Source organism: Danio rerio, chromosome 12, assembly GCF_049306965.1.
Source record: "Danio rerio strain Tuebingen ecotype United States chromosome 12, GRCz12tu, whole genome shotgun sequence".
Classification (NCBI taxonomy): Eukaryota; Metazoa; Chordata; class Actinopteri; order Cypriniformes; family Danionidae; genus Danio; species Danio rerio.
The window spans coordinates 19,449,744-19,461,961 of record NC_133187.1 but is presented as its reverse complement, the minus strand read 5'-3'; the positions used below and the strand labels follow the sequence as shown (position 1 = coordinate 19,461,961).

The 12,218-nt window shown below is 33.1% G+C and overlaps 1 protein-coding gene across 3 annotated transcripts in view; it reads left to right on the top strand.

The window, feature by feature from the left end:
• baiap2l1a (BAR/IMD domain containing adaptor protein 2 like 1a) overlaps positions 1-12,218 on the top strand; it is a 47,425-nt gene that overhangs the window by 22,160 nt on the left and 13,047 nt on the right. For all 3 annotated transcript variants that reach the window (XR_012387499.1, XM_009306593.5, NM_198922.1), the window contains 4 exon segments: positions 3,026-3,178; positions 6,886-7,041; positions 9,661-9,781; positions 9,975-10,188. Coding sequence is in view for 2 of the 3 variants with exons in the window: in XM_009306593.5 (XP_009304868.1) it covers positions 3,026-3,178; positions 6,886-7,041; positions 9,661-9,781; positions 9,975-10,188 (644 nt within the window). In the remaining variant the exon portion in view is untranslated.

The window sequence follows — 12,218 nt, the reverse complement described above, 5'->3', positions numbered from 1 at the left end:
GAAACACTGTTACACTGTTTGTGTATTTGAAAATGTAACATTCTGTAGTACATTCAGGTGTTGTTTAAGGCAATTTCATCACTGACATGCAGTCTAAACGGTCTCGGTCTGCATCTTTTTGGACACTTTCAGTGCATCCGCACTGTCTTTGCTGCATTTAGAAAGTGTCTTTGTAATAAGGATGGTCTGTCTGGTGAAAATTTTTTATCCAAGATTTGATTGGACTGGAATCATAGGACTATGCCAATCACATTAAAATTTATAAAACGTTACCAGCCAACTTTTTTTTTTACATTTGGCATTTTTTTTTACAATTTTTTTTTTACATTTGGCACTTAACGATTGTTGATTTTAAACCCTGGTGAGACATTTGAGTATCAAAAATGAATAATTTATTGGGGGTCTCTGCTCAAAAGTGTTGGCAGATGAATTTAAACTTGCATAGTCTATTGATTACAAAACAATTACAGACATAATTTTACTCGATGTCTATTTTCAGGAACTTGGTTTAACAAATACTGCACTGAGACTCCTGGGGTGGGCTTTTTTAATTGTCACTTTTATTAGTTCATTAAGCAACATTGTGTTCCTTCTTTCAATAGTGCATTGTTCCTTTGAACAGTTGGTATTGGAAAACTTTTTTTTATGTAATATGTTTGCATCAGAGTTTATTTCAGTCTTGTTTTGACACAGACGTCTAAAGGAAAATTAAACTGAGCTGCCGTTGAGTTTAACAAAGCATCACTCACAATCATTTAAATTTCCACAGAGAAAAACATTCACTATAAAATGCTTTGGTGTCGTTGTAATTTTGCTTTGACTTTGCAAATCACAACAAATCTGAATTGACCTTAAAATTCCCATTGTAAACACAGATCAACACTTTATATTTTAAAGCACAGATGGTTCAGTTTGAGCTGAAGTCAGCTGTGTGGAAAACTTGAGTTTGAATCTTTCTTAAGGTCCTTTTCTGGTCTTATTTTCATGATTTGTCTTCCATGGTTTCTTGTGTGTCACCTGCTGTAAATGAAAGAGAAAAAGAATCGCAAAAAGAGTAACTAAAAGTGATTATTTTGGATTGGTGCAGATAAAGTACATACGATTGAAGTCAAAATTATTAGCTCATAGCCATTCTTTTTGTGAAGTATATGTGTCCTAATAGTGTTTTTAGCAACGTGGACGTATATACAGTATGACTGTCAACATCTCAAAAAATGTGTTTTGGTGTTTGGTGAGCCTTTAAAAAATTACCAAAATGCTATTTTATATACTGAAAAATGTTCAACACATTTTTTTAAACATAATAGCTTTAGTAACTAATAAATAACCTATTTCTTTTGTCTTTTTGTCTGAAAGTTCAATTTAAAGGTTTAACTATATCTAAATTTAATTGACTTTAGCTAAATTAGGCAAGTCATTGGACAACCATGGTTTGTTCTGTTGCCAATCAGAGAGGTACTGCACAAAAGTAGAATCAAGAAAGCCAGGATTACAGAAAATTATTATTATTATTATTTATTATTATTATTATTATTATTATTTTTTTTTTAAATATTCCAAATGATCTTTAACAGAGTATGGAAATATTTACAGTATGTATGATGATATTTGTTCTTTTGCATAAAGTTGTATTTGTTTTATTGCGGCTAGAATAATTTTTTATGAACCATTTTTAAGGTTAAAATTATTAGCCCCTTTATATAGCTATATTTTCTTATTATTATAATTATTAAAATTAGGTAAACAATGTCTTATTTTATGAATATAACTGTTAAATACAACTGTTTTGTTTGCACCAAATTATTGTCTATATTCACTGAGGAATGGATAAAAAGGGCTTTTTTTAAAAGGGCTGTACTCATTTATGCTGAGGAATTATTACCCCCCCTGTTTATTTTTTCCCCAATTTCTGTTTAACGGAGAGAAGATTTCTTCAGAACAATTCTAAATATAATAGTTTGAAATACTCATTTCTAATAACTTATTCATTTTCTCTTTGCCATGATGACAGTAAATAATATTTTACGAGATATTTTCAAGACCCTTCTATGCAGCTTAAAGTGACATTTAAAGGCTTAACTAGGTTAACTAGGTATATAGCTTAAAGGGCCTAATAATTTTAACCTTAAAATGGTGTTTAAAAAATGAAACCGCTTTTATTCTAGTCGAAATAAGACTTTCTCCAGAAGAAAAAATATTATCAGACATTCTGTGAAAATTTTCTATTCTGTTAAACATCATTTGGTAGATATACATTTTTTTTTAAATAAAAAAAATAAAACATACTTTTTTTCCAGTCAAATTAAAAGAAATTAGACTTATTCTTGTAGAAATGCTACTAGAAATACTGTGAAAATTTCCATTGCTCCATTAAACATGTCAGGAAATATTTAAAATTTTTAACTGTTAATGAAAGCATGCTCCCATAAAATACCTACTTATCTAAGTTCCACTTCTGATGGCTTTGACCAGTATCTCCTGCAAAAACATGTCTGTTACATGTAGCCGTGAAGCCACACCACACATTCATCATACACTCCTGTTGTTTAAAGCCATTGAGAAACAATATTTGTGCGGAACTTTCTTGTCCAGGCATGAACTGCGAATGGGGAAAAAAGAAAAAAAGAAAATTCTGAAAGCAATTCCAAGGAAACAAGCAACGTTCATGGTCACTATGACAACTTGCACAGAACTATAATAGTGAGGGGAATCCTGTGAAGAAGAACAGAGCTCTGTTTCTAGTGTCATTTTCACATGTCTGCTGGGTAACAGCGCTCTTCTATAAAAGCAATGAATTCTCTGTCTGGAATAAAAGAATTACTCGCAAAACAATCACTGCATTAGATTGAGGTGTTGACTGTGTGAATTTCTTAAATATGTTAATACCATTTTTTGAGAAATAGCTTAAATATGATGTTTTATTTGTGCTTCTTAATGCAATCTGTTCATATCTGTCCATCTCTGACTGACTGATCTGACTGCGTCATATGGTTAAGTTGTGTCTTATTATCTTTATCATCTCTAGTGCATGGAGACCATCTCATCCCGGCAGACAGACATGCAGAGGTTTATCGCAGATGGATGTAAGGAGGCTTTACTAGAAGAGAAAAGGAGGTTTTGTTTCCTGGTGGACAAACACTGTGCCCTTTCTTATCAACTATCAGCTTTCCATGACAAGGTGACCTGCTGAAAATTTTCAGATTCATATTAAACCTGCTGATCTTGAGGTTGATGTTATTGGAGCACCAAGAAATCAGAACCAGTATTACATGTACAGTACTATTGTGAAGTCTGAGGAGTCAAATTTGTTTAAGTGCTCAATTTGAAAATAATTTGTTTATAAAAATAAAATCATAAATTCCTATGAAATAAAACAGTTCTCTATTCGTCAGAGCTGTATGATCCTTGATAAATCATTTATTATTATTAATGTTGAAAAGAATTGCTTTGCTTAGTAGTTTTGTGGAAACCAAGATACATTTTCATAAATCAACCAATGTATGGGCCATAAGTAGTAAAAAAAACAAAACAAAACTGATCTCTGTTACAAACACAGATACAATGAACAACATATTTTATTAGAAATCTGGTTTTATTATTCTAACCATCAGAAATCAAGGAGACATCTTTCCTTTTTTCTTGGGACGCTAATATGATCAAAATTCGTTATCATGGTTATTTTATTCCATGCTAACAATATAAAAGTGTAGTTTATTAAGAAAAAAAATATGACAAACAAGGGTTTTAAATATTACATGTTCTTAAATACTTTAGAAATTAAATGCATTTCACCTCATTTAATGCATTTTTCTTTTAAGTTGAACTTGATAAATTAAAGACAATTGACCTTTAGATTAACCTTACCATAGCAACAAACATCACAGTGTGCCACATTTCTCTGCTGCACTATCTTTCATACTAAAATTGGTAAATTCTGGAGGTGTCATCAAAGGCTGCACGATTCTGGCTAAAATGAGAATCACAATTTTTTTTAACTTAAAATCAAGATCATGATTTTTTTTTTCATTATTCTGTAGATATAAAATAAAGCTTAATATGAGTAGGTTATTATTGTTATTTCTTAAAAGTATGGTAAAAAAACAACATCAATAATAATATTAGACCTATGTGTTGGTCTACTTTTGGTAAAAATGCTCAATTTTGTATAGACTTGGAATAGTTGACTTGAACAGACTTTAAATATGTCCTGCTTGTTAATTCACAGTAAAGTGATGACATCAGAATACAACTATTCATAATTCTGAAGTTGAATTATTATGTTTGAGACATATTTGTTTGCTTGTTATTTGTCATCGACAACATTATTAGACCTTTTTTTTTTCATTATCAACATTTCATTATTTTTAAATTATTAGGTTCTATCTGGGTTCGGAACAATTTTGAGATATTGAGCTTTAATGTTTTCGCATTCCATAGCAAACAGTATGAGTTTAACATTTGTTTTTTAAATAAAAAGCCAAAAAATGTAAATATCTTAAACATCCCATAATGTAAATAAGTTGTCATTTAATAAGAATGTCAATTACTTAATTTTGACAAAATTGTCAGATAGAACCTTATCATTCTAAGGTGATGATTTGTCATTATCAGATTACCTCTTACATTATATTAAACATTATATAGGCTAAAGTAGTTATACTGACCCAGTAAACATTTGTTTTCATACACAACACTTTGTGTTCGCTATGAAAAAAAGAAACAAATCAAATGCTTGTCGTAATTATAACTTTACAATGCGATATGATCATTTAAATGATGTGTGCACTTTTGGTTTCACTTTCACTGCCAAGTGCGCTCATTACGGCTGCCGTCACTTTGAGAAAAAAATAACATACATGCAAATCATAGTCCACTCAGCTCCCAAACAATTGCTCTGTGCAACAAACGGAACGTTTATTTACTTTATTATCTGTTATTCACAGCCTTTGCAGGTTCTGTTCACTAAAGTAGAATACATTGGTGGGCCACGCGTGCCCTCTTGGTAGTAAACAAACAGTGGGTCAGCTCATACCTGATTTCACAGCCGCATCATTACATTAAGACAAACATTACATTTTGGGGTGGATTATACCTTATAATTACAGTATGTTACACTTTCAACACCATTTGGAGGTGTCCATGTTGCTGAGCAACAAATATAAAACGTGAAGACTTTTGCAGCCGCCTTTTCTCCTGACTTGGAAAATATATTGGCTGAATTATAGAAAAGCTGAATTAAGATCGTGTGTAGGGTCTAATCGAGTTTTTTTTTTTTTTTTTTTTTTTTTAATCGATCATGCAGCTCAGTGTAGGGCTGTGCAATTTTTCGAAAATTGGATTTCAATTTTGATTTTGGCCTCTAACGATTATGAAAAACCTTTTATTGAGATAAACAATTATTGCATCATACACCGCCCCCTTTTCCCAGAGATGGGGAAAACTTGCTGGATAAGTTGGTGGTTCATTCCGCTGTGGCGACCCCAGATTAATAAAGGGACTAAGCCAACAAGAAAATGAATGAATGAATGACACCACCCCCTTTCCAGTTGTATACATTTGTTGCTCTTAAAAGCACGAAAGACCAACATTCGGTCTCATTCTCACACTGAGACGAGCAGAGCACCTTAACATGATCGCTTTAATGGTCAAATAGGTGTCAAAACGCGGTGTTTCGTTATTATTTATATTAACCCTCATTTGTGTAATAAATGAGTTGAGAATCTAAAGACATGTGAAAGAGAAACAATTAAATTGACAGCGCACAATGTTTCTGCTGCCGCCTGTTTTTTATCAATAATCAAACAACAAAAGGAGAAAATGCCTCACTGCTCTTGACTGAAGGACTTTTGTAGCTAAAGTGTTTTTCTTACAGTGAAGATGCTTAAAGCACAGTTTGTTCATATTTTTATTATATTGTATTTATTTCTGTTTCCTTTGCAAGGTAGAAATTAACTGTATATATGCAGTTGAAGTCAGAATTATTATCCCTCCTGAATATTAGCAACCCTTTTCCTCCCCAATTTAATTAATAAAATTAATAGAAAGAAGATTTTTTTTACTTATTTCTGAACATAATAGTTTTAATAACTCATTTCTTATAACTGATTTATCTTTGCTATGATGACAGTACATAATATTTTACTAGATATCTTTCAAATTATAAGCATTCAGATTCCAAGTGCGATTTAAAGGATTAATTAGGGTAATTAGGCAAGTCATTGTATAACAGTAGTTTCTTCTGCAGGCAGTCTAAAAATATATTGCTTAAGAGGGCTAATATTGACCTTAAAATGGGTTTCAAAATATTTAAAAATGCTTTCTTTCTAGCCGAAATAAAACAAAAGTTTTTCTCCAGAAGAAAAAAATATTAGAGGAAATACTGTTATAATTCCTTGCGCTTTTAAACATCATTTGAGAAATATTTATTTTAAAAAAATTCTCAGGAGCGCTAATAATTTTTACTTTAGCTGATAATCGTTTTGAATAATCGTGATTACAATTATGACGAAAATAATCATGATTATGATTTTTCCCAAAATCGAGTACCACTAGCTCAGTGCAGTCCAGCTATGTTAGTGATGTATAACTTCTTTAAGTTCCATTATTTAGTCCCTGTACAAATAGAATGTCACTCATATTTTTGCCGCTAGTTCAAACTACTTATTAAAAGTTCTTTTGTTTTTTGGACAACTTAATAGTTTTTACGAATTTAAGTGGATTGAACATAACAATTAGGTTTACTTAATCGATTTGTATTGGAACAACTTGAAATAATTGTGTGAAACCCTGCATATTTTTTACAGAGCCTCTTCCAATTTTGAATTGTAATGTGTCGTTTCTTTGCTTGCTTTTTCACTAGAATTGTTTGTGCTCTTTCACCCACAGGCCAAGGAGATGCTGACCGTCAAACTGCCCAGCTGGCAAGAAAAGTGCAATGATGCCACCAGGGTGCCAGACACAGTGATATCCATGATTGAGGGTCTGCGGACTTCAATGTCAGTCATACCAGAGTCTTCACCTACATTGGAACGCAGTGACAGGGTTGGTCTCTAACAAAACATGTTGTACCTCTATTAACATTAGGGCTGCACAACTTAAAATTAATCCAAAAGCTATGATTGTCATGCACATGTTGTTCTGGAAGCATGGTTGTGTGATAACTAGTAATTTACCTCCGAAGGCCAGAGAGTGCTCTCATAAAAAAAACTCCACGAAGAAGAAAACCCAGGAAATCCACTTAGCAGTTGCTACAGCATGACTAACAAACAGGACTTTGACACTATCTCAAAGAGCCTTTCATTCCAAATACTTCTGAAATGAGTTTGGAATAATTAAAAATATATGTTATGTGAGCAACACTATTTCAAAGGGTGTTACACCCAAAACTTTTTCTGTTTGCACAAAAGAAGATATCTTGAATCTGGTAGTGTTTTTCCTGCCATGGATGTCAATCGTCACTGGTTTTCAGCTTTCTTCAAGTATCTTCTTTTGTGTTCAAATAATAAGGTTTGGAACCAGAAGTAAACAGTAAGTAAATTGAAATTTTTGCATTTACCATTGCATATAACTAGTATGCCTCTATTTTGATTATTTAAATGTATCTAGTTTTGTTTAGGAGTTCAGCTATAGCATGTTTTATATATACACTGCAGCCTTCCTTTTTACACAATAGCTTTGTTTCCTTAACTCTTCATATTGTGTCAATTTAAAATGTCCTTAATGGAAGCATGTCAATTTTGAAAAGCGGGGTGAACGCGGCTTTTAATTTAGGGTTAAAAGAAGTGTTTGGAATGACAGTAAACCAGGATTAAGAGCGTTGTGGAAAGCCTAGCTCAGAAGTAGGGCTCTATTTTAAGAATCAAGGTACAAAGTCCAAAGAGCATGGTGCAAAAGCCTTGAGAGCATGTCCGAATCCACTATTTTAAGGAAGGAAAATTACTCTTTCCGCCCTGACGCATGGTCTAATAGGGTTGTGCTTATTCTCTTAATGAGTTATAGGTGTGTTTTGAGCATAATATGCATTAAACCAATCATGGTCTTATCTCCCATTCCTTTAAGTGTCAGTTGTGTCGCTCCATGGTGCATTTGCTATTTATGTTACATGACAGACTTTGGAAAAACTGAAGGCTTTACTAGCGTGAAAACTCCTCCATTTGGCCTGTTTACCTTACCTTTACTCTTTACATTACTCCTTTACTTTTGTGGATAGCACAAAGATTTGTTTTAAAAATATTTTTAAAATTCAGTTCTAATTTCCAGCAAATGAATAAATGAACAGTAATAATGAAGTGTAGTAAAAAAAACTGAGTTATATCTAAACACACATTCTATTCTTGTACCCCATATGGTGATGCACACGTCTTCAAAATCCGACAGATGGACAAATCTAAACTTGTTTCTATTGAAACGAATATAAATATGGATATAATAAATACTACTACTACTAATAATAACAATATAAAAAAAAATGCTAATTGTCATGAATAAACTGAAAAAAGCCCCCCGGACATGAAAAAGACATGGAGGTAGTGTTTTTATATCTACTGTATGTAGTAAATAGTAATTTTTGTAACATTTTAATACTTTATTTTATTTTTTTTATATGTAAAGATTTGTATTTTTTAATGTACATCCTGTGTGTATTAATTGTTTGAACCTGCATAGGCGCATATCTAACGCACTCTGCCCTGGACTTTAGACTAGCATTTACTTGGTTGATGGTGTAGTTTATTTCAGTTTCTCAAAATAGCAAGACCCCAACAATGCACCTTAACACACCTCCTTTTTTGACCGGCACACCCATGAGTCCACAAAGTGGCACAAATGGATTTGCTATTTAAACAACATGGTGCAAAAACTAAAAATTAGGGTTGCAGTGGTCTGAAAATAGCAACAAATCGCACCAAACGCCTTATTGCGCTGGGTGTAAGGTAGGGCCCATTGTGTCATAGTGTACAATATATAGTATAGTTATATCTTAATGGGGCTCATTTTTAGTGTCATAGTCACATTGCAACAATTTTGTTGCTGTAATTAAATTAGTTTTCTGCTAAAAAGTATAGTGATTTCAGTTTTAGGCAATTGAATTGCATAATGCACTTACCTTAAATGTTGTATTTAAATTGAGGTCTATATAAATCATTTTTGAGAAACAAAGTTATATTTGATATTTGATTTTAAAAAATACATTTGCAGAATGTTTCTATTCAACTAAACAAGTTTACATTTAAAAGGGTGCATTTTCAATTGAATATGAAAATTAAAAAAAAAAAAGTAAAATAAGTGAAGCAGAATATTGTCTAGTTACTTGGAATACTTACCAGATTTTTCTGCTTAATAATGTTAGATTTGGCCAACAATTGAACAAAGAAATATGAAATTTATCAATATATGGCATGTATGAAATATGGTGTCATTCATTTGTCATTCAAATGTTTTGATACAAATAATATTTAACAAATGTTCATTTTAGTTTAACTTCTATTGTCTATGAATTTTAAGTCATGTAATTAAGTTACTTTACAGGCAAAGTAATTAGAAATGCAATTTAAAGATAAGTTTAATGATGTAATTTGTTATTTATTACTTTTTTCTTGTAACTTAAGCATCACTGGTTGGAACATCACACTGACAATATGTCCTCTTTGTTTTTCTCCTCAGACCAATTCCGGTTCAATTGTTCCACCGCCAGCCCCATCACTTAAAGCCCACACGAGCCCACTGGCCAGCATGTTCTCCCAGGAAGCTCCCAAAAGCCCCATCTCATCAGAGCAGTATTCAGGCAAGCTAACTGCACTCTCATACTTTGATCAAATCAGACTTCACCATTTATCCTCTCAACAATCAAGCGCGCACTAGTCTTTGTGTTGATGAGGCACTCTGAAATGTCGCTATTATTACTCATTTAGCTGATTACTGCTTCAAACTATCTTTCGTTAGTGTCACATAAATTGTGCTTGCTTTGAAATCAACAGATCAGGACAGTCTAGACGAAAACGGCCTGTCTCGGTCTACGTCAGTGTCTAGCGGCATGGACACGGCGAAAAAGACCAGGGTGCAAACTATTTTCCCCCACACAGCAGGGAATAACGAAACGCTGCTGAGCTTTGAGGATGGAGACATCATTATTTTGCTTATCCAGGAAGAGCGGGACGGATGGCTGTACGGAGAACTTGAACATACCGGACAGTAAGTGGACCACTGAATGGGGCAGATGTTTTTTTATCCTTAAAGGGACATGAATCATTTTGACTAAGCTATGTCTTTAAAACTGAAAGAGTACTGTTGACAATACTAACTATCTTTGCCTCTTAATAAACAAACTAAGAACACTGATCACACACAACAAATCTGTAGAGACGGGACAATAAACATGAACTGGAACCACGTTATTTTTAAAAGGAGACGAGTGGTGAATCTGTATTTTTACCATTTCCAGATGCCAAAAGCTCTCAGGTAAAAAATTTTCCATACAAACAGATTTTTTGTTGCGTGTTAGCAGACCACTGAAATCCACACGTGAGTCCAGCTGCGCTCTCATAGCGGGGAATTGAAAACAAAACCTTTGTTGCAACACTGACGACCCATGTCTCCAAATAATTCTTCTTCTTCCACAAGTTTTAATTATGGTTGGCAATACAACGTGCCGTCTCTCTGAATAGGTAAAAACTGTCTTTGAACCTATCATGCATATTAATATGAGTTTCACCTCACAATAGAGTGCGCTGACGGGTTTGAAGTTTTTCTCATGAATTAATGATGAAAGCTTAAAGACGTCACATTTTTCAAATCGCAAGAATGAATTGGCTCGAAATAATGCAGAAAACAACCAATTTTTTTCTTTGTGAAATATATGTGTCCTGATAGAAAAACATGTATGTGTGTTTCATTACACTTTAAAGTGTTTCAAATCTGTGTTACTTTAGTTGTTTCTTGGTTCTATGTTTGTAACATTAATGGCCCTTTTCCACTGAGTTTTACGGTATGGTTTGGTTCAGTACGCTTTTTCTGCCTTTCCACTTTTTGGTCACAGTTTGCAAAGAGTACCAACAGCCCCAAGGGGTACCATAAGGAGGAGCTAGATGCGCAGCTGAACGCTATTGAAATCCAATCTTTTTAAAAGGGACAAACGTGACAGTGAAGCACAAAAAAACAAAAGAGAAGCCAGGAAAAACAGCAGCAAATGATGTCTACAACATGAACAAACTGCCATGTTTAATTTATTTCATATAATTGCAGACGTTACTGTAGGCTTTTTTGCATTATTGATCTGAAGTTATAATCAAATAATGTTCATTGAAAGGTTAGTAATAAACATTTTTACACAAATCCGTTTTTTAAGAAAAGCTCATTTGATATGTGAATAACCCGTTCTGCATTACTATGACATTTCCTAAAAATTATGTCGTCTGAAACTTTCTTTCGTACACCACGCCCACCAAAAGGGTACCCTGTTGGCAGTGGAAACGCAAGATTGATAAAAGTAACCCGTACCGTACTGTACTGTACCTCTCAGTGGAAATAGGCCATAACGGCCTATTATTTGCTTTTAACTACTTTTTCCACTGGGATTACCAAGTAATTTACTCTTCATCTTGTGGTTTTAAACCTTTGAGAGTTTCTTCTTCTGTTGAACACACAAAAATATATATATATAATTTTTTTTTGTAAATGCTGGTTTATCACTTCAGTAGTAGGAAAAAGATTATGATAGATCAACCATCATTTTTTTAGAATAACCTGTTTTGTGTTCGGAAGAAAAAAGAATCTCAAACAGGTTTTAAACAATGAAGGGATTTTATTTTGGGGTGAACTCTACCTTTAAGAGTTCCCTGAAAGAATCTCTGAGTGCTATATTTTAGATAAACATTCCAATACTGATTATAGTGGAAATAAACGCACTGAGAGAAGAACTGTAATGAGAAATCAACAGTTTACATAGCATCTGATAACAGCGATGTAAATAATATTTGTGCCAGCTTGGCAATTCCGCACTCCAGTGAAGTCATCTTTATTCATATCACTTTATTACGCAGATTGCTAAAGTGAAAGAAGATTTACAATGTTAAACATAAAAAGCAGTACCACTTTAGCTTTTATTTACATTGTGTTTGAATAAATCAACACTCTAAATGTGTTCAGTGACTTCATTTCAGTCCAACTTTGTTCAAAGTGACATCTCACTTGCTTGAAGTATAGTATATTTGGGCCCTTAGGGG